Source organism: Ambystoma mexicanum, chromosome 11 (assembly GCF_040938575.1).
Source record: "Ambystoma mexicanum isolate Mex_15411 chromosome 11, UKY_AmexF1_1, whole genome shotgun sequence".
Lineage (NCBI taxonomy): Eukaryota > Metazoa > Chordata > Amphibia > Caudata > Ambystomatidae > Ambystoma > Ambystoma mexicanum.
Genome location: NC_090934.1, coordinates 405301211 through 405321293, shown reverse-complemented (window position 1 = coordinate 405321293; position 20083 = coordinate 405301211). Strand labels below are relative to the sequence as shown.

Below are 20083 nucleotides of genomic sequence, written 5' to 3'. Positions count from 1 at the left end.
AGAAACACAAATAATCTTAGTTAGGAAAACACATGAGAGTGAGAAAAAAGTCCCACTCACTCAGGAGTAAAAATTAAAAAGCCCCGAGACCAGAAAAAGAGCTAAAGTTAAAGGGAATTGGCACAGAAATTAAAACCCGCCTTAACAGGGGGAAGACACCTCACACACTTACCAGGTAATACCATACCATAATGTTGCACCCAAACACCTACCAGCATTTTTGCAGCACAAATTCGATAAAATAATTTCAGGACAAAAATACAGAGGTGAAACATATTTATTTCAAGTTCTGGATACCCCTCTGGCCCTCCCTGGGGTTATTTTCTGCAGAACCCACACCTGTGGGTTAAAATAGACTTGCCTCCATAGAAGCAGATTTTCCATTGATTTTGTCCCATCGATTGTCCCTATGGACAAGTCTACTTTCTCTATAACTCTACCAAAGTGACTAGAGGGGTACTTTGCTGCCCCAAGAAATGTGTCTTGTACACACAGGGATGCAGCAAGCTCTAGACCAGGAACTGGAATTTTAGGACTTGCCTGCAATTTTAAATGTATTTTTAAAGTTCCCCTTTACTGACCAGTCAAAGTGAATAACTGTATATACTGGAACACATTTTTGGGAAAGTATTTAACCTGGGAGTGAATTGCATTGGTAATTGTTGCCAAAATGTAAGGGGATTTTTTAGAAGCTGCTGCTGTGTTTAAACCTTTTTTTCCACCCTCTTTCACTATATATAATGATCAGGTTTGCATTTGTATTATTTTAAATACCATGTCCTACAGGGTCAGAATTAATATGGAGTGTTGATATTGGCCGTAGGGATTTTTAGACTATTTTACTTGTAGGTTAAAATGTCTGGTTCAGTTTTGTGCCTAGCCCTTGCTTATATGTAGGGAATATTTAATGAAAATGAAACCCAGTTTATTGACCCAAGGGGTGCTTTGCTTGCTCATTTCTGTTGTGTAAAAACCTATGCTTACCCTCACTCTTTGACAAAATGCGGATAGAAAGTCTTTTTAAAGAATAAATCGTGGCTCACAAAAAAAAGGAAATGTAAACCATAGCTGGTTTCAGGTGGTCTTACCCATAGGAGTAGTTCTGCCAGTTCAAAGTAGTTAAGCTCAAAAGGGTTGTTCTTGGAACCTTCCACATAGGGCTCTTGCTGTAAATCAAAAGAGTTCACAATGTCTCTGGGTCTCTTGGGGCTCCCTTCCCCAAGCTTCGGCCCTTCCAGTTCCAAACAAAAAAACACAGTTACTGTTAGGCCTCTTAGGGTTCAAATGATTCACAGCTTCTTACTTTACAACTGAACTGAGGATTCACAGCCCAATGCAGGCCCCCCGAGGTTCCCTTCCCGAGGTCTAGGTTTGCTTGTAAAGTTCACAATGTCCTTGTGGGCCTCTTAGGGTTCCCTTCCCCAAGTGTAGGGCCCTTTAATCTTCACACAAACAAAGTTCTCCTGTCAGGATGTACAGTTCTTGATAGTCCTCTAAGGGTTCCTTTACCCAAGTCTAGACCCGTCTTTAATAAAGTTCAATAATGTCATTTGTGGGCCTCTTAGGGTTCTCTTCCACAAGCCTAGGCCCCTCTAGTTTCAAACAGAAGTGCACCTTGTCAGGATGCACCATTTCAACACACAGTTCTTTCCATGGGGTAGTGTCGGAGACTTTCGAAAACGCCGGGCTTTGGCTCTTCCCCTGCGTGATGACTCTCACTTGTGACCCCTCTCTTTGTACGCTGTATCTTTCTTCTGGCACCTTTCCCTCCTGTGCCCTTTCTACTCTGGTTTTTCTTCTCTTTCACCTTTCTTTCCTTTTGTTGTGCACACCTTCACCCTCTTCTCTCTTTACTGTGACTCTTGCACACCCCTCTTGTCTTTATCGTGCCCCTGGCACACTGTTACTCTATTCCTTTGGTCGTGCACCATTGCACCTTCCTTTCTCTTTGTCATGCCTCTTGCACTTTTCCCTTTTCAGCCTTTGGGCCGCTCATACCCTCTTGTCCTGCTTTCGGGTCGCTTGCACCCTCTTTCCTTCCATTCGGGTCGCTCACACCCTCTCTTTGCTTTCTCTCATTTTTACTTGCACTTTTCTAGTCTGTCGGGTCACTCACCCTCTTTCCTGTTTGCTTGCACCTCTCTTAGCTTATTCTCGCTTTCTCACTTTCAGTCTGTTGGGTCGCTCGCACCCTTTTCTCTTATATCCATTACAGTTCACTTTCCTCTTATCTCTCTTGACTTTCGCTCCGCCAATGCATCTTTCTTTATGCTATTTCTCTCTTGCTTTTCACTTTCTTTTCTTTCTTTCTGCTTTCTTTACCTTCGTGCCACTTATAAATCTTGTCTGTTTCCACTCCCGCTCTAGCCACCCGCATGCTGCCGAGCTGCCATCTTCACTTTCACTAAACTTAACCGGGAAGCGCGGAGCTGGCAAGCGGTCTCTTCTGGATAGACTGGGTTGAGGTCAGAGTCTCACCACCTGCCCCTCAGGCACCTTTGGGACCGGCACTTGTCTCAAGGGAACAAGCATTTCTCTGAGCTCGGCCAGCGGGTCGCAGTCTGCCTCACTCCGGCTCTCTGGAGACACGGCTCACTGGCCAGGCTGCAGCCCCTCAAACACACTGGGCCAGCGTCTCGGCACGCAGCTCTCCTCCTGACTCTCCAGGCTTCTTCCACTGCAGCTCCCTGCTCCTTGGCTCTCTGTTAGGCAGGTTTGTATGCAGTACCCTTTGGGGGCGCTACAACAACCCTGACCTCCTGGCAATAGGGACCCAACCTTTGGTATACGCGTGTACTACACAGGCTGGTAGCGTGTTGAGCAGCCAGGCTTATCTCAAGAGGGGTCGGTGTGAGCTGTAGGGGAGTTACACAGAGTTCACAGTGACTAGTATTCAAATAAACACAAGGTTTCTTGAATAAACAATTATTAATGTATTCATCAGTCAGTTAGAATAAGCCTTCTTCAGAAGGGAGCAATATAAAAGCAACACACAAATACACTTAAAACCTACACACTCTTAGTTTCTAAATCAGTAAAGACCCTCTTGGGATAGCCCACAGTCGCAACCTACGCCCTAAGGTGACTTCAATAGCTAGGGTGCTGGGGACATTCGTATCTTACTCTTTGCATTTAGAATACAGTTAGAACTTGGTCAAAGGAAAAGGTTATTAGAACAAACAAGAGACCACAAATATTATTAAGCAGGCAAATACTTTTGGATCCCCTCAGCAGAGTCATTCAATATAACAGGCTAAGCCAAAGTAAATGGGCAAAAGTCTTATATGGGATGAAGCACTTCTGGTAGGTAAGTAGAAAAGTCTTTGCACAATGTTTTAGAAGTATTATAAGAAAAGAAGAATCAACTGTAGGGACACAAGCTGTTTAGATTTGCAAGTAGTAGAGGATGCAAGCAACTCTACAATAGGAAGTTCTCTCTGACTTTTACAGTACCTTTGTATTGAAGAAAAAGGGCAGCAGCTGACTCCTGATCCTGTGCAGCTCTGCAGATCTCACTGTTCCTGGGCTTCAGTCGTGGGGGCAAGAGGGAGGATTTCTGGGGACTCCGGCACTGCAATGGGACATCCCCGATGGCAACCGGCAATCTTTCCAACAAGCGGCACTTCAGTATTTCAGCTCCTCGTGACTACCGCAAATAGCAACACTGCGGTTTCTGGCTGTCGAGATGGACTTTCCTTGATTCTGGGGTCCCACACTCTGTTGAGGGGGATCAGGCTCGGTCAGTCCTGCTTCCTGGGAGTCCAAAGGATATTCCTGAAGCTCTTGGCCAACTTAAAAGCAACGCACACAATCTGGTTTCCTTCTTTCTGGCGTTTCGGTTTCCAGCAGCAACTCTGTGGAAATGCAACTAGCTCTGAGAGAATGTCCAGGTAGTTTACTTTGGAGTTGATTGGTCCCACCAACTCAAAGGGAGAAGTTGTCCTTGCAGGGGCTTCGCTGTCGATATGAATTTGGAGTTTCAGCACAGCAGCAGGGGTTCACCGGGCAAACCAATAGTCCAGGAGTTGCAGCAGGTGTCCTCTTCAAGTTCTTCTTCGGTTCCTTTGTCCAGTGGTCGACTCTGCCTTCCAAGCCAAAAGCCTTGCCTTTTATTCAGTTCACTCCCATCCATTCCAGCCTAGCTGTCAGTCACCCAGCAGGGTGACTGTCCTTGCCAGACAGCCAGCCAATCATCACAGAGTGCATATGGGTCTCCTAGGAGACTAAGCACAGGGAGTTTCGGGCACCTCCCTTACTTCCTGCACCCACCAGACACCCTGGAGCCAGAGGCGGGCTTATTTCGTGAATCCCGCCAAAGGCAAAGCGAACAAAGGGACCAAACTGGGTTTGGCGCACAGAGTAAATCTCATTTGTATTTTGTATTTTATTTATTTGTATAGTGCAAACCAGGCCCAGAGGCTACCGGGCGCATATCTTAGAAGCAGTGGTTACATAATATTACGGCATTTCAGTTAACATTTAGATTGACATAGTAATCAAACACATTGGTAGTTTCTCAGGAAGGACCTTTCCACAAAGAAATGGTGAAAAAAGAAGACCGGGCCATTTTGACAATAAATGGCCCCCTTGGGTGCTTTACTGCAGCTGCGAACGCAGCCTGCTGTAAATGCACACCACGGTAGTTAAAAGTAAACCACTGCCACCAGCCATTCAGTGAGGAAAGGGTAACAAACAATATGAGAAGCTAGACAAAGGGGATATTAAGTAACCCCTCCGGCACCCTATTGCAAGATAGTGTGTGCTGGCTCTAGAAAGTTACAAATGTAAGTAAAGTCAATTTCAGTTCACTGCTCTTGGAAACAGTACTTCATCCAAGAGAAGGTATTTAAACCTTTGGGAAATCTGAAAGACTTCCCCGTGACACTGCACTGAAGGTCCTGTGTGACAAGGTAAAACATTACCCCTATGGAGTTTGTCGGACTCCACAACCAAAAGAAACACAATGTTCAAAATCACATTAAAATACATGAGAGAGTGGGAAAAAAGGGTCTCACTCTCTCCAGGTTAAAAAATCAAGTCCTCAAAATCCAGCAAAGTTGCTGGGGGTCTCTAAGGTGGAGGGAATTAGCACATTTCTGAGAATTCTCCCTAACACTCTCCAGTTCCCATTAGCAGCTCCAGCTCACTCACACTTGTTGGCAGAACCACACTTTTAATAATGGTGTAAAGAGTCAAGTGGCGTCAGGTGTGAATAGTCAGAATGAAGTGCCTGACCTTGCCCGACTATTAGTGGGACAATTCAAAGGTGTTACATGGTAGGCCTCACTTTGTATTCCTACGTTCTTTCTATTGGCAATCCTCGTTGCTCCCGATCGCCTCTTCTTCATCCCAGTACTTATTGGAAATGGGCAGGGGGAGATGGGGTGTGATTGGAAATTAGATTTATTTAGTGAAACATTATTAAGGGACTTATAGGGGATATAGGAAAACCCTCTAGCCTTGTTTCTACTTAAAGGGATAGCTTTCCCTCTCGGTATGTCACTCTGTACCCCTGACATACTGGCACACAAGCATGGGATTTGATAATATTCCCTGTGGTCTACAGTAGTGGAGGGTGAATGGATACTTCCTTTAGCACAATGCCTTTGTCCATTTGATCTTTTTCTCACCTAGTTTCCTATAATAAAATCCTTTCTTGTCCTCTATTGGATCGGGATTCATGAGGCCTGGATCAGGGATGATGGAACCAACAAATCCCATAAAAGCTTCTGGCACTCCTCCTTCCTTATTTATTGTCCCGTTGGGATACTGCGTCTCGCCTTCGGACGCTATCCCCGCAGTTCCCAAGGATCCCCAGCCCAAGTGATACTCCCTCGATTGTCTACCGTCAGGGTTGGGATCCAAGAGCGATGGCGCTCCCCTGGCCACCTGAGCAACGGATCACCGGGGACTACTTGTGAGAATGCCCACAGGTTTCTCACATCTTGTAATATTATTCGGTCGAAGTTCTCCGATATGGTTATCCAAATATCTTGCTACCGTTTGGTGACATTTGGAGTCATCAGATATAAACCACAGATCTCTCTCTTTCAATGTCATCCCTTGTAATAACCAAAATATCTGCTCAATCAGATGAGAGTATGGGTCAGAGGATCAGGTGGGAGGAAACTCACCCTTCGGTCAGTCCCATCCAGGTTGGCGAACTCTATGCTCTTCGTGCCTGCGTCTGTCCAGTACAGTCGTTCTGCCTCATAGTCGATGGCCAGCCCATTGGGCCAGGTCAAGTTGGAAGAAATGATAACGATGCGTCCTGATGCATCCATACCAGCCTGCTCAATTTTGGGGTTGGTCCCCCAATCTGTCCAGTACATGAACCTGTGTGAGAGAGAAGAGAGTAAGGTGCATAATATGCTCTTGATCATTCCACCACACCAAAAGATACAGACTGCAAAGATCTGCACTTGTATGAGGATCAAAGTGTAAGAGACACAATGCGTTGAGTGTACAGTACGGTACATGGACCCACACACTATTGATTTAGGGGTGCAGCCTCCACAAACATTATCCTTACCCTCCGATTGGATCCACCACAATGTCTCGAGGTCTGTCAAGGTTCTCCCAGATTAACACTGTCCTCATCGACCCATCTAAATTTGACACCTCAATCCGGTCTGTTCCTGTAAGTAGAAAGGCAAGAAGGTGGTCAGTTAAGTGTCATAAAGTACAGCAAGGAAATGCAGCATTACAAAATCTCCCCTGCTCTCAAAACCCTTTCTATAAGCAAGATGAAAACAATCAGAACAGTGAAATGTTTTTTATCTGTTGCACACGTGGATGCTATGTGTGGATAAAAGGCATGGGCAAATTGTGCAAACTGTCCATTCTCGCAGCAACTCAGACAAGATTTCAGACTTTCTAAGCAGCTCTCCCCAGTTTATTTCACAGCCACCAGAAAACAAACTGCCCCACCACAGCCACTTCTACTATTGTTAAAGACTCTGTCACCAATACAAATTACCCCTCTAACACCAAGACATGTAGGGAGTCCCTGTAGCATACCTGAATCCGTCCAGTACAGCTTGTTGGTGACCCAGTCAATGGCAAGTCCAGCTGGACTCTCCAGGCTGGTATCAACCACAACCTGCAAGGAAAGAGGACAAACAGAATTAGAGACATGTCAGTCTGAGTACTCTTCTCTTGAGCAGGTCTTGTTCACAATGGTGGGTAATGTGAGGGCTGGCACTGAAGGGCAGCATGATGATAACCTATTGGTGCATACTGTGAGAAAATGGCACTGGTGGGCAATTTGATGAGGTGCATTGGTGGTTAGAGTGAGGAGCTGGCACTGGAGGAAAAGGTGAGGAGATGGGCCTTGACGGCGGTCCGAGAAGATGGCGCTAATAAGCAGTGTAATGTAATGCAAATGAATGGGCATTTGTATAGCAGCTTTCACCATTGGTATAGTCTCAATGCACTGTAGGTTGAACGCGCTTGAGAGACCGAAGTCCAAGTATGGGAAATTTGTTAGCGTTATAGAATACGTGTGCGCCTTTTAGCCGATACGAAGGTAGGTAGGTGTGGCCAAGGCCCTGCTAGTCACCCATGTTGAGCAAGCAAGTAGGTAGGTGGGTGTGGAGGTGTTGTCTGGAGAGTATGCAAGAGAGTTAATATGTATGAGTACAGCTAACACGTTTTGCCACGGGGATTGCTGCATTCTAATGGCAGGGGTGCTGCGCTGCGTATGTGAAGCAGGAATTACATTGAGTGTACAGCTAGACTGAAGTTTATTATGGGGAATAGCTGCATTCTAATGGCACATGTGCCAAGCAAAATATTGAAGCAGGAGAGACATATATGTACAGCTAAACCGAATTTTAAGAGAGGTTCTTACTGGTGGGTGGTGCAAGATTGGGACTGGTGCACCGTTTGATAGGATATGCTGGCAGTAAGTGAGAGAAGACAGCACAAGTAGGAAGTGTGAGATTCTTGTACTGGTGAACAGTGCAAGTACAATTACAATGGTGACTCACTGAGGCTACTACTAACAGTAAAGGGACATAGGGAGCAGTTCTAAGTGGCAGAGCCGCATCCTGCAAATGCCAGTGGGAGAATCTACTCCTGTGATCAGAATTGGATGTGCACACCACCATCAGAGCTAGTCACGTTGCAGCATCCACTCTATCCATGACTAGCTATCTCTATAGCTCTTGGTGAAGCTGTCCAATACAAGGATCAGTGGTTGAAGTGTATGGAAAGAAGTAGTGGATCTATGTTCCCTGCTGGCCTGCCCCTGTTCCCCACAAACCCCATTGCCACAACCCCTCCCACACACAATACACCCCCAAACACTTGCACCCGATGTTTAAGGGAACGTTCAGTGCAGTCCACTGAAAGTGAAGGTTTCAACTTCTTCCTACACTTTTATTTTAAAAGAAAACCATTCCGGAACGGTTTCTTTTTAAAATAAAAGTATAGGAGCTGTACAAGGTAATTTAAAAAAGTATAGGAGCACCGCTCCCGCTCACTTCGACCACTGACTAGGATCACCTCATGCAGACCATTCTTGATTGTTGTTTTTGCACTGGCACTGAAGTGTCACATCTCTACAACAAACATACTTTGCTGCCCTCTGCAATTCCCTAAACTGGTGTTCCTTATTTAACTTGGTTGCGTAATAAATGTGTATATTCTAGTAATATGCCTAAAAGCCAGATAAGGTGATACTACCCCCTTAGAAACACATTTTCAAATCTAGTAGGATGTGCGCAATGTCTCCAGCTTCTATGAAGTCATTTTATAACAGATGTGTTCAAGAAATGTACAGAAAGGGATTGGTAATGCACAGAAGAGTCATGAACTAACAGGCCAAGTAAATGCTCTTAAAGTCAGTACCTGCTGTCCGCTGCCATCCCAGCGGGCTCTGTTAATGGAATCAGTGATGACATCTGTCCAGTACACACATTCTTCCTTGGCATCCCAGTCCAGGGCAACAGCACTGCGCACGTCAGACACTGGTATAACATCATCAGACAGGTCCTCTGTGTCAAAGCTGATCCGACGGATGTCCGTCCTTCGAGCAAAAAGCAGGAACTTGTCAAGACCTGATCAAAGGTCGAAAGGGCTACTTTTAATTCCTCTAGATTTTAACAACAAATTGTCACATTCATAGGGATCATATGTGAAGGCAGGGCAGAGCGCTCGAGTGGTAGCACTTAAGGAGCTTCAGAGGAAGGGAAGGGTGTCCAGGAGCATTTAGTGCTAAATATATAGGCCTTACATATACGGCCAGACAATGATCTAGGCAGAAATATAGCACATCCTATAGAGCCCTTGCTTCATTAGTAGCTGGATGAGTTACTTAAGGCTGGAATACCAACATACCAAGACATGCTACTGGGGGACACAGTGGAATCATTTGAACCTATCTATACTAAACCCCCAGGCCAAGTTACATCAGGGGAAGACAGGATTTCTAAAGAGCACTTAATGCTACAGACATGGGTGTCTAAGACCGGAGGTCTTCGAGACACTGAGTGCTACATTCACAGGCATTGATCATCAGGAACAGAGTAGGGAGTCTGTGTCGGGGCAGCAAATCTACATGTCTATATTGCTTAATCAAATGTCACACACGGTTGTGGCTGTCATGTTGGCCTGTACACAATGCCTATTCCCCCTCTAAACCATCATACCTTCCAGGCAGAAGCCTGAAAGACCCCAAGCTGCTTCCTACTCTGCAGAGCAATGTACCAGAGACAACAAAGGGGAAGCTTATAAGATCCCTTAATCAACCTGGCAAGGCTCAATTCCATCAAGTTTGGATATTTCTCTCTCAATCCATCCCGGTTAGTCCGACCCTCTCGCAATTAAACCCCAGGTGGACCAACCTAGAACCTGGTTAATGGGCTCCAGCCAGGCTTTCTTTGATCTGGCTTCATCTAGGCCTCCATTCATCATGCACTGATGGGCCTCCCTGTACAAGCCCCAGCTAAGACTCCCTCCACCAGTTGCATAGATCGGTCTCACTTCATAAGCGCCAGCTGGGCCTTCCTCCATCTGCCCAATGGAGAATCCTCCCTCCACCAGCTCCCTGGGGAGGCACATGGTAGGCCTGCCTTCATCAGCCTTCTGGATAGGCCTTTCTCCATCTGCCCTGGGTAGAGATCTCCCTCCATTAACCCTCTGGGTGGGTCTCCCGCCATTAGACTCCCATAATCTGAACCCCGGCAGTGATGTTCATTAACACAATTAGTTATCCCACAGAAGACTTACTCTGCGCACATGCATGGCTGTTGATCTTGCGGAAGCCGGTGGGGCAGGCACAGGTGTGGTTCCTTATGCTTGGAAGGCAGAGGTGGGTGCAGCCCCCATTGGTGTTCCCACAGCGATTTCTCCCTGCTCAAATAGCAAAAGACACAAATACTACATGTAAGTCAAGGAGAAGAGACCAGTCATTCAGTAAGACAATACGTATTCCCAGCCTTGCTATACTAGGGTTGCAGAGGGATTGGATCTATGTTACAGAAGGGACCAGAGAAAGGAGTTCTAATTGCCTTCTGTTAGGACAAAATTCCATTATTTGGGGGTTGTCGTATTTGATTGGACCCCTAAACAAGTTCTGCTTTCCACCTGGGTTTTTCTGTATCCTTGACTTTCCTTTTGCAGTCAGAGGGATTTCAATTGAAGTCCTCCTGCCACTGCAACCCATTTAGATGTGCTGATCGCGGTAACCCATATAGCTCGTAGGACAGGGGTGCTTCTTAAACCCCACTTTTCAGCCCCAGGGTGAACAGATCACCATACAGTTGTGTTGTGAAGTAGGCTGGTGGCAGCTGTAATTTTCTTTTTCCTTCCCCCAGTGGGGCAATCCTTTTTAATTAAAGTAATTAATCTTTTATAACATGTTCAATACCATACATAGTCTCTATGCACAGGACCGGGATTCAAACCTGTGTTGCTCTGCGCTGTCTTGCTTCTAAGAGAAACACGTTGCCCTGGAAGTATCCTTGTAGCCCTCTTACTGCATTAATGACTAATTTACCTTTTTGGTAGCTAGTGGGGTGATAATGTATTTTGTAGGTCCTTCTCTCAGCCATTTTGCTTTTTCACCTACCCTTTGTTTGGAGGAAACCATGAGGCAAGCTTAAAATGGCAGTTGTGCAAATATGGGCTCATTCTGAGTCCAGCCTTGCACCCCCACCCCATTGGGTAGCCATAGAAAATGTTGAGAAAACAAAGTATGGTAGAATTGTTTGAATTATGGCTGTACGAGAATTTCATACAGCCGAAAATGTTGAACAATTCGACCTGCCCATTATAGCGAACAAGGGGATCAGGGTTTACAGGAGTGTCCACCGCTGTCTATAAACTAATAAAGTTAAACAGAAAAAAAGGACCCTGCTGCGCCAGTACCCATCCACGTAGGTCAGGGAACTGGCGTCGCAGGGAGACAGGGAGTCGCCGGCACACAGCAAAGTGTGCTGTCAAAAGGTAAGTAAGGGGGTGGGGAGAAGCGGGTTCAAAGAGTGTCATTTTGCTGCCTTAACGAAATTGGAGTATGATTCGTATAAATAAACTTCAGGTTTTTCTGCAGCTGACTTTTTACTTTCGATTATTTCACGTACATTCCCCCATTGTGGGTTGGGTTGGTTTAGAATGGCCCCTGTCCCTAGAAATGCCAATACACATCCTGTGTGTGTGGACCTGGGTGTTTGATGGTTTTTTGGGCAACCGAAACCTTTTGTCTGAGTGCCCTTGTGTGTGATTGGAGGACTGGCTAAGGCCAGCCCATGAGTGAATGATTTGATCTGGTGGAGACCCTGACATTTCCTCAATTCTGCTGGATTTCTTCTAGAAGTCGGCAGGTTTACGTAACTGCTGGAGGATTTTGGCCACCAAGCTGTGGTGCTACAATTTTAAGACCAGGTTTGGCCATACTGGCTAAGCCCGGTGGCTCCTAAACATATCTCTGGTTTTGGTTTTTGGCTGCTGAGTATTCCATGTTGAGATTGTTTCTGGCCAGTTTTACAACAGCCTTCCTGAATTATCTTCCTGGTCATTCACCTGTGAACATAAACCTGCCGTTGTCCAGAAAGATGGTTGTACACCGCTGCCACACCTGTGCTGTTCACCGGGCAATCTTTGGAAGCCTCCACTGTTTCCTTTGTGGAGGTGTTTTCTGCTGGCAGGCTGCTCCTTTTTGCCCATCGTGCCATTAAGTGCATTAAGTGTAACTGTTTTCCTGGGGTCTTCCTCCCCATGGTTTTCACTCCTGGCTGGTAGTAACCCACTTTGGAAGGCCAATTGTTCTTCTTATGGGTCTTTGTTGAACTGGGGTTAAAGTCTCTGTGTGGCAGGATCCTGTAAGGAAAGTAGAATTTTACTCACCAGGTTGTTTTCCGTTGTTCCTGAGCGGTGTGTCCGGGAACCACTACTTACCTCTTGGACCTGGGTTGGTGATTATTCTTGATATTTACCCTCAGGGGCTCCCGTGGTCCGAGGTCATGTGTTTCTACAAGTCCCCTTCTACTGTATTTTACCATAGGCTTCTATTGGCATGCATCCTGCTGTGCTTCATTTCTCGGGGGGCTTGAACATAAGGATGGAGCTCTTCGTGAGGGTCTCCTCTGCCATTCCATAGTGTAGACTGCTGCCTTCTCTGCACCTGTGGGGTAGAACTCAGACTTACCTGACTTTTCCCCGTAACTGTGGCTTTGCCTACACACGTTGTCTTGTTTTGCCCCAGGGAGAACATTTGAACGCACTTAAAACTCTTTTAATGTGATTCATAAGGTACTTACATGGACATTTGTCCTGGGTCCCCCTTCATTGCTTTACGTTTTCAGCACAAGAAATTGAATTTGAGCACGTTTAACCCATTTTGTATCTGATATTAAAGCCCTACATTACCCTCCTCTCTATGGAATATCTTGCTACTACCTTTCACTTTGGGAACTTTTACATCATTGTATTTCTAAGACTGTAATGAGACCTCATGGGCCCGGTGCAGTAAAAATAATCTAATGTTTATGTTTTGGTGGCCCGCTGGGCTTCGTGCTTAAGTATTATCCCTCTTTTTCCCCCTCAAGGTGCTGTAATTAGAATTATAGAAATGAACGTGGACTGCTTTCTGTGCAGCATTTTAGTGTCCTGAACAGGACTGTATTAATCTAGGTGTTTATTGTCTCGGATTCCCCTTTGTTTGTCATCCCTTAGTCTTGTATCGTTTCTCACACCAGGTAGCGTGCAGCACGTGTAATGTAGAAGTGGGCGAGTCTTCACTGACCATTACTGTTTCTATACAAACACTGTGTTTGCATGCTTAACCCAAAGTACTTATTTGACTTGAATATATTATATGTGTTAATTTAATAAAAATTATAATTTTTTCTATATACCAGTGTGATGTATTCTTTATGGGTAACTGTGTGGGCTAACTGTACTTCACTATCGACCTTCCTCACTTCCTTGAGTTAAGCCAGACTGCTCTGCCACAGCGGGCGGCTGGTCTATCTTTTGGTTAAACGCCGTTTAGCTATTAGGCTACAAGGTTTCACATCTCTTACCAGAGCGCCATAGAGAAATCTCACTAACATGGATTAGTTGCTGCCACAGGAATTAGATGTCCATACTCACACATAAAGCAAAAGACAACCTGAAAGCAAGTCAGGCCTTGGTCAAAGAATGTCATGAACGCAAGGCTGCTCGGGGTGGACTCAATGGGGATGCCAAGGTCTCCCCATAATGAAGCCTTTATAGCCACATTACATTGGTACCTACACTGTCATCAGGTAACTATTTAGTTGACACAGTTACCCAAAGTGATTTCTAAAGGTTTCCATGTCAGCAAGCTGATGCCTTAATTTAGTCGTGGGAATATCACAACGTGGAGTTGGGAGTGAGCGCCTCTCCTACACACCCTCCAGGTCAGCCACAGAGGTTTCAGCTGAGTGAGGCAGGCTCTCTTCGTAAATGGCATCCAGCCAAGAAAGGGTTCGTAGAGTTATACTTCAACAGTTTGCCTACTTGTTCTCCCTGACTCGACATCTAACATCATGATGCAAACAGACCATAGACACAGGAGACTGCATGTCTGTAAAATCTAAAGGCTACAGGATGCCGGATAGGGTCCAAGATAACATGAAGGCTGTGGTCGTCAAGCTGCTAGACCCAAGGTGATTGAACCCTCTCACAGCCCATGGTCGAGTCCTATAGTTCTTGTTCCTAAGCAATGAGCTCAAGTAATATGTAGATTACAAAGGCCTCAATGATGTCACCAAGAGGGATACCCACCCTATTCAACGAGTTGGTGAGCTTCTGGACCGATTAGGTGCACAAAGGTTTTGAACACCTTCGATTTGATTTGACTTAACCCAACAACACGCCCAATGAGAAAAAAGCATTATTTACACCCAATGATTTGTTAAGAAGTCAGGGCTATGCCAATTAACATGAGGAATCCACCCGTCAGGTTCCAGTGGCTGGTGAACCATACAATCACTGCACTAGATGATTCTCGGTTGCCTATTTAGATGACATAGCTTTCTACAATTCCAGCTAGGAAAAAATAACTCTTCCCTCACAAGTGTTGAGGGCAATGGAAAAGGCCCATCTAACTATTTTTAGGAAGACTCCTTTATACACTGTCTTTAGTGCCTGAAGAGTCTATCTACAGCTAAGCAACAGGGTTACCTTCAGTCCACCTGACTCAGCTAGTGGTAAAAATGGCAGAGCAGTCAAGTTTGGTTAAAACACAATGTGACTATTTATTGGTAAAAGGGATGGCCAGGTAGTTCATTCTGGAGGCCCAGGAGGGCCACCTGCACCTGGATACGATCCATGGAGGTTGCCACATGGAAGATCCCCAGAACGTTCCCAGTCTTCCCATGGATGATGAGGGAAGGATCGCAACAGTTCCATATAGCACAAAACATGCATATTTGCCATGAGAAGATCATGTAAAGAGCAAAGAAATGGGGCATTTACTTTTGGTCCCAGATAGTATGGGATACATTACTCACCGTAATCGTATTTCTGATGCTTGTATCTGTTTAGATTCACATGCTGTGCATAGGCCGACATCTAGTGGAAGTTGCGGAGTATCACAGTTTGTTTTTCTAAACTCGAAAAGGGACGTCGAATAGGGCTTTGCCAGTAATACTATCCCTAGTGTGACGTCCCCTGTACCCATGATCCCTCACGCATGCAAGACCCTCAGATTGTATTTTTTCTGACATGAGGTAGCATGAGGAGTAGCGTGGGTACAGAGTATCCAAGCAGATAAGATAGATAGGACCACAAGCATCCATGCGCCTTCGCACAGAGGGGAGGAAGGGCGGGAGCATGTGAATCTAAGCAGATACAAGCATCAGAAATAAGATTACGGTGAGTAATGTATCCCTTCTGATGTCTGTGAAATCTGCTTAGATTACATGCTGTGCATAGATTAGCAAGCAGTGTTAGAAGAAGGAGGTGGGCTGTGAGAAGGGTCATGAGCGAACAAATGTCTTAGAACCGCTTGTCCCACTTGTGTATCTGTCTTGGAATGAGGGTCAATGCAGTAGTGCTGAGTAAAGGTGTGAACAGAGCTCCATGTAGCAGCTTTGCAAATGCTGTCTAGCGGGACATTTGAAAGGAATGCCAAAGTGGCTCCTGTGCCTCTTGTAGAGTGAGCCCTGGGAGTAAAAGGCAAAGTTTTATCTGATAGAGAATAGCACAGTTGGATATAACTGACTATCCACCTAGAAATAGCGATCTTGGAAATGTGGTCGCCTTCTTTGCCTGGTGCGATGGAGACAAATAACTGATCAGTTTTCCTTAGCGGTCTTGTCTTGTCTACGTAGTAGAGGACCGCTCTCCTCACATCTAGTGTGTGGAGTTTTATCTCAGCCGAGCTTTTGGGTTCCTGGAAGAAAGCCGGTAGCTCGATAGACTGGTTTACATGAAATTTAGAAATGAATTTACGGGAGAACCTACGGTGGGTTCTCAAAACCAGTGTATCCATATGAATAGAAAAGAAAGGATCCTGTACTGACAGAGCTGAATTTCACTTACTCTTCTTATAGAAGTGATAGCCAGTACGAAGGCAGTTTTATAAGTCAGGTGTTTTAGACTAGATTTGTGCATCGGCTCAAAGGGGGGTCCAATGATCTTAGCAAGTACCACATTAAGATCCCAACCTGGCGGCAGATTAGCAATTGGGGGGTGAAGTCTCTTTACTCCCTCCATGAATGTTTTAATAACGGGTATCTTCCACCACAAGAGTTTACTCTGTGAGGTGGTGTAAGCTGACAAGGCCACCAGATGGACTTTTAGGGAGGTAAATACCAACCTTGCATCTAACAAATGGAGCATATAGTTTAGAATGTGAGATGGAGTACATTCTAAGGGGTTGATATTCTTTGACTGGCACCAGATAACAAAACACTTCTATTTGTGAAAGTAACAGTGTCTAGTGTTGAGCTTTCTAGCTTCTTTCAAGATGTCTATGCATCTTTGTCGAAGGTTGAGGTGGCCAAACTCTATGACTTCAGGAGCCATGCTGCCAAGTTCATTGAGTGGGGCTGAAGATGCACCGTTAGCCCCTTCTGCTGGGAGAGTAGGTTGTACCGGCACGGGAGTTTGATGGGGTCGCACACCGCCAGTTTGCGCAGGTGTGGCTAACATGGTTGTCTCGCCCACATAGGAGCAACTAGGATGAGCATCATCGGTTCCCTGCGGATCTTGTTCACAACTTTCCTCATCAGAGGGGTTGGTGGAAAAGCATAGGCAAATATCCCTGACCAATTGTCGTGACTTGCCGCGTAGTGAAGAGTAATGGACCTCTGTCCACAAATCACCCACAGGGATGAGTAAAGAAACTCCCTGTGCGAGCTTTGAGGCCACAGGTGTTTTGTTTCTTCGTCGGATCTGATAACGTCCTGGACCCCGGAGGCTGTTAAAGGGAAGGTAAGATTAGCACAGGCAGACACAATACTGGGATATGCAGAAACGAGTATAAATCTCTTACCTAAACCCAACCGGGATGATTCTGGGGTGCCGGGGGCCTGGTGCGAGGGAGAGCCGTAGGTCTGGACAGCCATGTCAACCGTAACCCAGATGGTAGAGGCTGGTTGTAACTAGGTGAGCACCTGAGTTTGCCACTCAGCGCCAGTGGCCAAAATCGTAGAGTCAAGAAAGGGTGATCCGTAAGCAATCCGTTAATCAAAAGCCGAGGGTCAAAAGTAACAATATCCGTGCAACAAGATCCGAGGAGTCAGCAAGCCAGTCCGTAATCCGTAAGCCAAGGTCCAAAAAATCCGTTGTATCCAGGTATCGTGAATGCTGCAAAAGCCGAACAGAGTCGTGGAACAGCTGTGAAGCGGTGATGGAACTCGAACTTCCCGGTTTTATGCGTGCCGGCTCTTGATCACGTGAGCGGGATTCTGGGCACGTGATCGGGAGAGCGCCGCGGAACCAGGAAGTAAACGCAGTCGGGTGTTCCAGCTTGAACGTAGTCTCCATGGGAGTTGCCAATGGTAACGAGGCAACAAACCGGGTCGGACCTTCCGCACTGCCCGCCCTCGTTGACCATGGCGACTCCCTCGCACCCTAGGTATGGAAATGTCCCGGGAGGTGGTCTGCAACCCAGGGACTGTTCCCGTGTGTGCTGGTGTGACGGTGCATGGTGGCGGGACTGGTTTGTGTATGACAGATCCCCCCCTCAATGGCCCACGACCACGTGGGCAGGAAGGGTGATCCCGGTGGAAACGTGAAACAAGCCTCGGGGCATGGACGTCCCCAGCAGGAACCCAACAACGCTCCTCGGGGCCAAAACCCACCCAGTCAACAAGATACTGGAGCCCACCCCTGACATAGCGAGAACCCAAGACAGCAGAAACCTCATATTCCACGGAGTCACCCACCGCCACCGGGCCAGGCGTAGACCGGAGACGAGTAGGTGCCGGACAGGATTTCAACAAAGAGGTGTGGAATACGGGGTGTATGCGCCAGGAAGCAGGGACTGAGAGTCGGTAGGCTACAGGGTTGATCACAGCAGTAATCTTATACGGGCCCACAAAACGGGGTAAAAGTTTGCGACACCCAGGTAGCCTAAGATGACGAGAAGAGAGCCAAACCCTGTCCCCCACAACATAGGAAGGTGCTACCGCCCTCCTTCTATCCGCCATGGCCTTCATGGATTCCCGGGCCTCCTGGAGATGAGTAAGGGTCCGAGCCTGAACAGCCGATAGGTCGCGGGCACAGGCGACAGCAGCAGGGTTGTCAGAGGGAGCTAGGTCCGGGATAGGTAAGGTGCGGGGATGCTGGCCATATAATACAAAAAAGGGGGAAGAGCCAGTGGAGGAATGTGTGGAGTTGTTATACGAAAACTCAGCAAGATGTAGTAAACCGAGCCAGGATTGCTGGTGTTGCAGAATCAAACAACGTAGATATTGTTCCATGGCCTGGTTCACCCTCTCAGTCTGGCCGTCCGTCTCCGGGTGGTAAGCGGAGGAAAAGCGGGAATCTATACCCAGGAGAGCCGTAAGAGCTCGCCAGAACCGAGAAGTGAACTGGGGCCCCCTATCCGAAATAATAATCGTGGGCAACCCAAAGAAACAAAAGACCGATTTAAAGAAGAGATCGGCCAAAGCTGGGGCAGAAGGGATGCCAGAACAAGGAATGAAGCGAGCCATTTTGGAAAATGAATCGACCACCACCCATATGGTGTCGAAACCCTTTGTCCGGGGCAGGTCGGTTACGAAATCCATGGAAACCCTGTGCCAAGGCCTGGGGGGTATAGGTAACGGAAGTAGAAGCCCCAGTGGACGCCCCCTACGATGCTTACACTGGGCACATATAGCACAGGTGTTAACATACCCTTCAACGTCGTGTTTCATGGAGGGCCACCAACACCAACGCCTGAGCATGTCCAACGTGCGTTTCTGTCCTGGATGACCATTGATGGCGCTATCGTGGGACCATTTCAGAGCAAGGTTACGAGTGTCGGTAGAAGGCAACCACAACCTGTTTCGGATATAGGGCAACCCTTCATGAAACTCTGGATCCCACTCGGTGACCTGATCGGGATGTTGTGAAACCCATGTGCGAAGTGAGTCCAATAGAGATAAAGGAGGGGTGCAAAGGCAAATAACATGTTGGTTTAACAGGGTTTCTGGAAACACAGGTAAGGATACCCCACCCGGAGAGCGAGACAATGCGTCCGCTTTCCCATGGGACAGACCGGAACGATGTTTGACCTGGAAGTCAAAGGCCGCAAAGAATAAATGCCACCGCACCTGCCGACTGTTAATACATTTGAGCGAGGCCAGATCCTGGAGGTTGCGGTGGTCGGTGAACACCATGACTGTGTGCTTCGCTCCCAACAAATGATGCCGCCAGACCAAGAATGCATCTTTGATGGCGAGCAATTCTTTCTCCGTGACAGTGTAATGTAGTTCTGTAACAGAGAATTTCCGAGAATGAAATGCCACTGGATGCAACTGACCCGAATGAGGGCAACGTTGGGACAGGACTGCCCCGAGAGCAAAAGAGGACGCATCGGCCTCCACAATAAACGGGAGTTCTGGGTCGGGATGTTTCAGGACAGGGGCAGTAGTAAATGCAGACTTTAAGGCGTCAAAAGCAGCCTGGTGTCCATCCAACCAAACAAAAGGCGATTTGGGGCTGGTTAGGGCTGTAAGAGGAGGTACCAGAGATGAGAAGTCTTGGATGAAACGCCTATAGAAATTCGAGAACCCAAGGAATGATTGCAAGGACTTGAGATTGCCGGGTTTTGGCCAGTCCAAAACCGCTCGGACTTTGGACTGGTTCATGGCCAAACCCCCAGGTGTAATGTGGAATCCCAAGAAATCAACGCTTTCAGTATGAAACAGGCATTTCTCAGGTTTGGCGTAGAGTGAGTGTTGGCGGAGACGGGACAGTACTTCGCGGACGTGTACTATATGTTCTTTTATGTCCTGTGAGTATATGAGAATGTCGTCAAGGTATACTGCCACGCATACGTCCAACAGATCATGAAATACCTCGTTCATGAAACGTTGGAAGGTAGCAGGGGCGTTACAAAGCCCAAAGGGCATGACCACGTATTCGAATAATCCGTAACGTGTACAGAAAGCCGTCT

General features: G+C 46.8%; 1 protein-coding gene across 6 annotated transcripts in view; it reads right to left on the bottom strand.

The window, feature by feature from the left end:
* The window catches only part of LRP4 (LDL receptor related protein 4), a 565328-nt gene that overhangs the window by 320839 nt on the left and 224406 nt on the right, over positions 1 to 20083 (bottom strand). For 4 of the 6 annotated variants that reach the window (XM_069623191.1, XM_069623192.1, XM_069623196.1 and 1 more), the window contains exons 16-20: positions 10234 to 10359; positions 8854 to 9062; positions 7021 to 7102; positions 6533 to 6638; positions 6135 to 6336 (exon numbers count right to left, since the gene is read on the bottom strand). In XM_069623191.1, coding sequence (XP_069479292.1) covers positions 6135 to 6336; positions 6533 to 6638; positions 7021 to 7102; positions 8854 to 9062; positions 10234 to 10359 — 725 coding nt within the window. The remainder of the gene's footprint in view (positions 1 to 6134; positions 6337 to 6532; positions 6639 to 7020; positions 7103 to 8853; positions 9063 to 10233; positions 10360 to 20083) is intronic. The other 2 variants (XM_069623193.1, XM_069623194.1) reach the window with 1 other exon arrangement.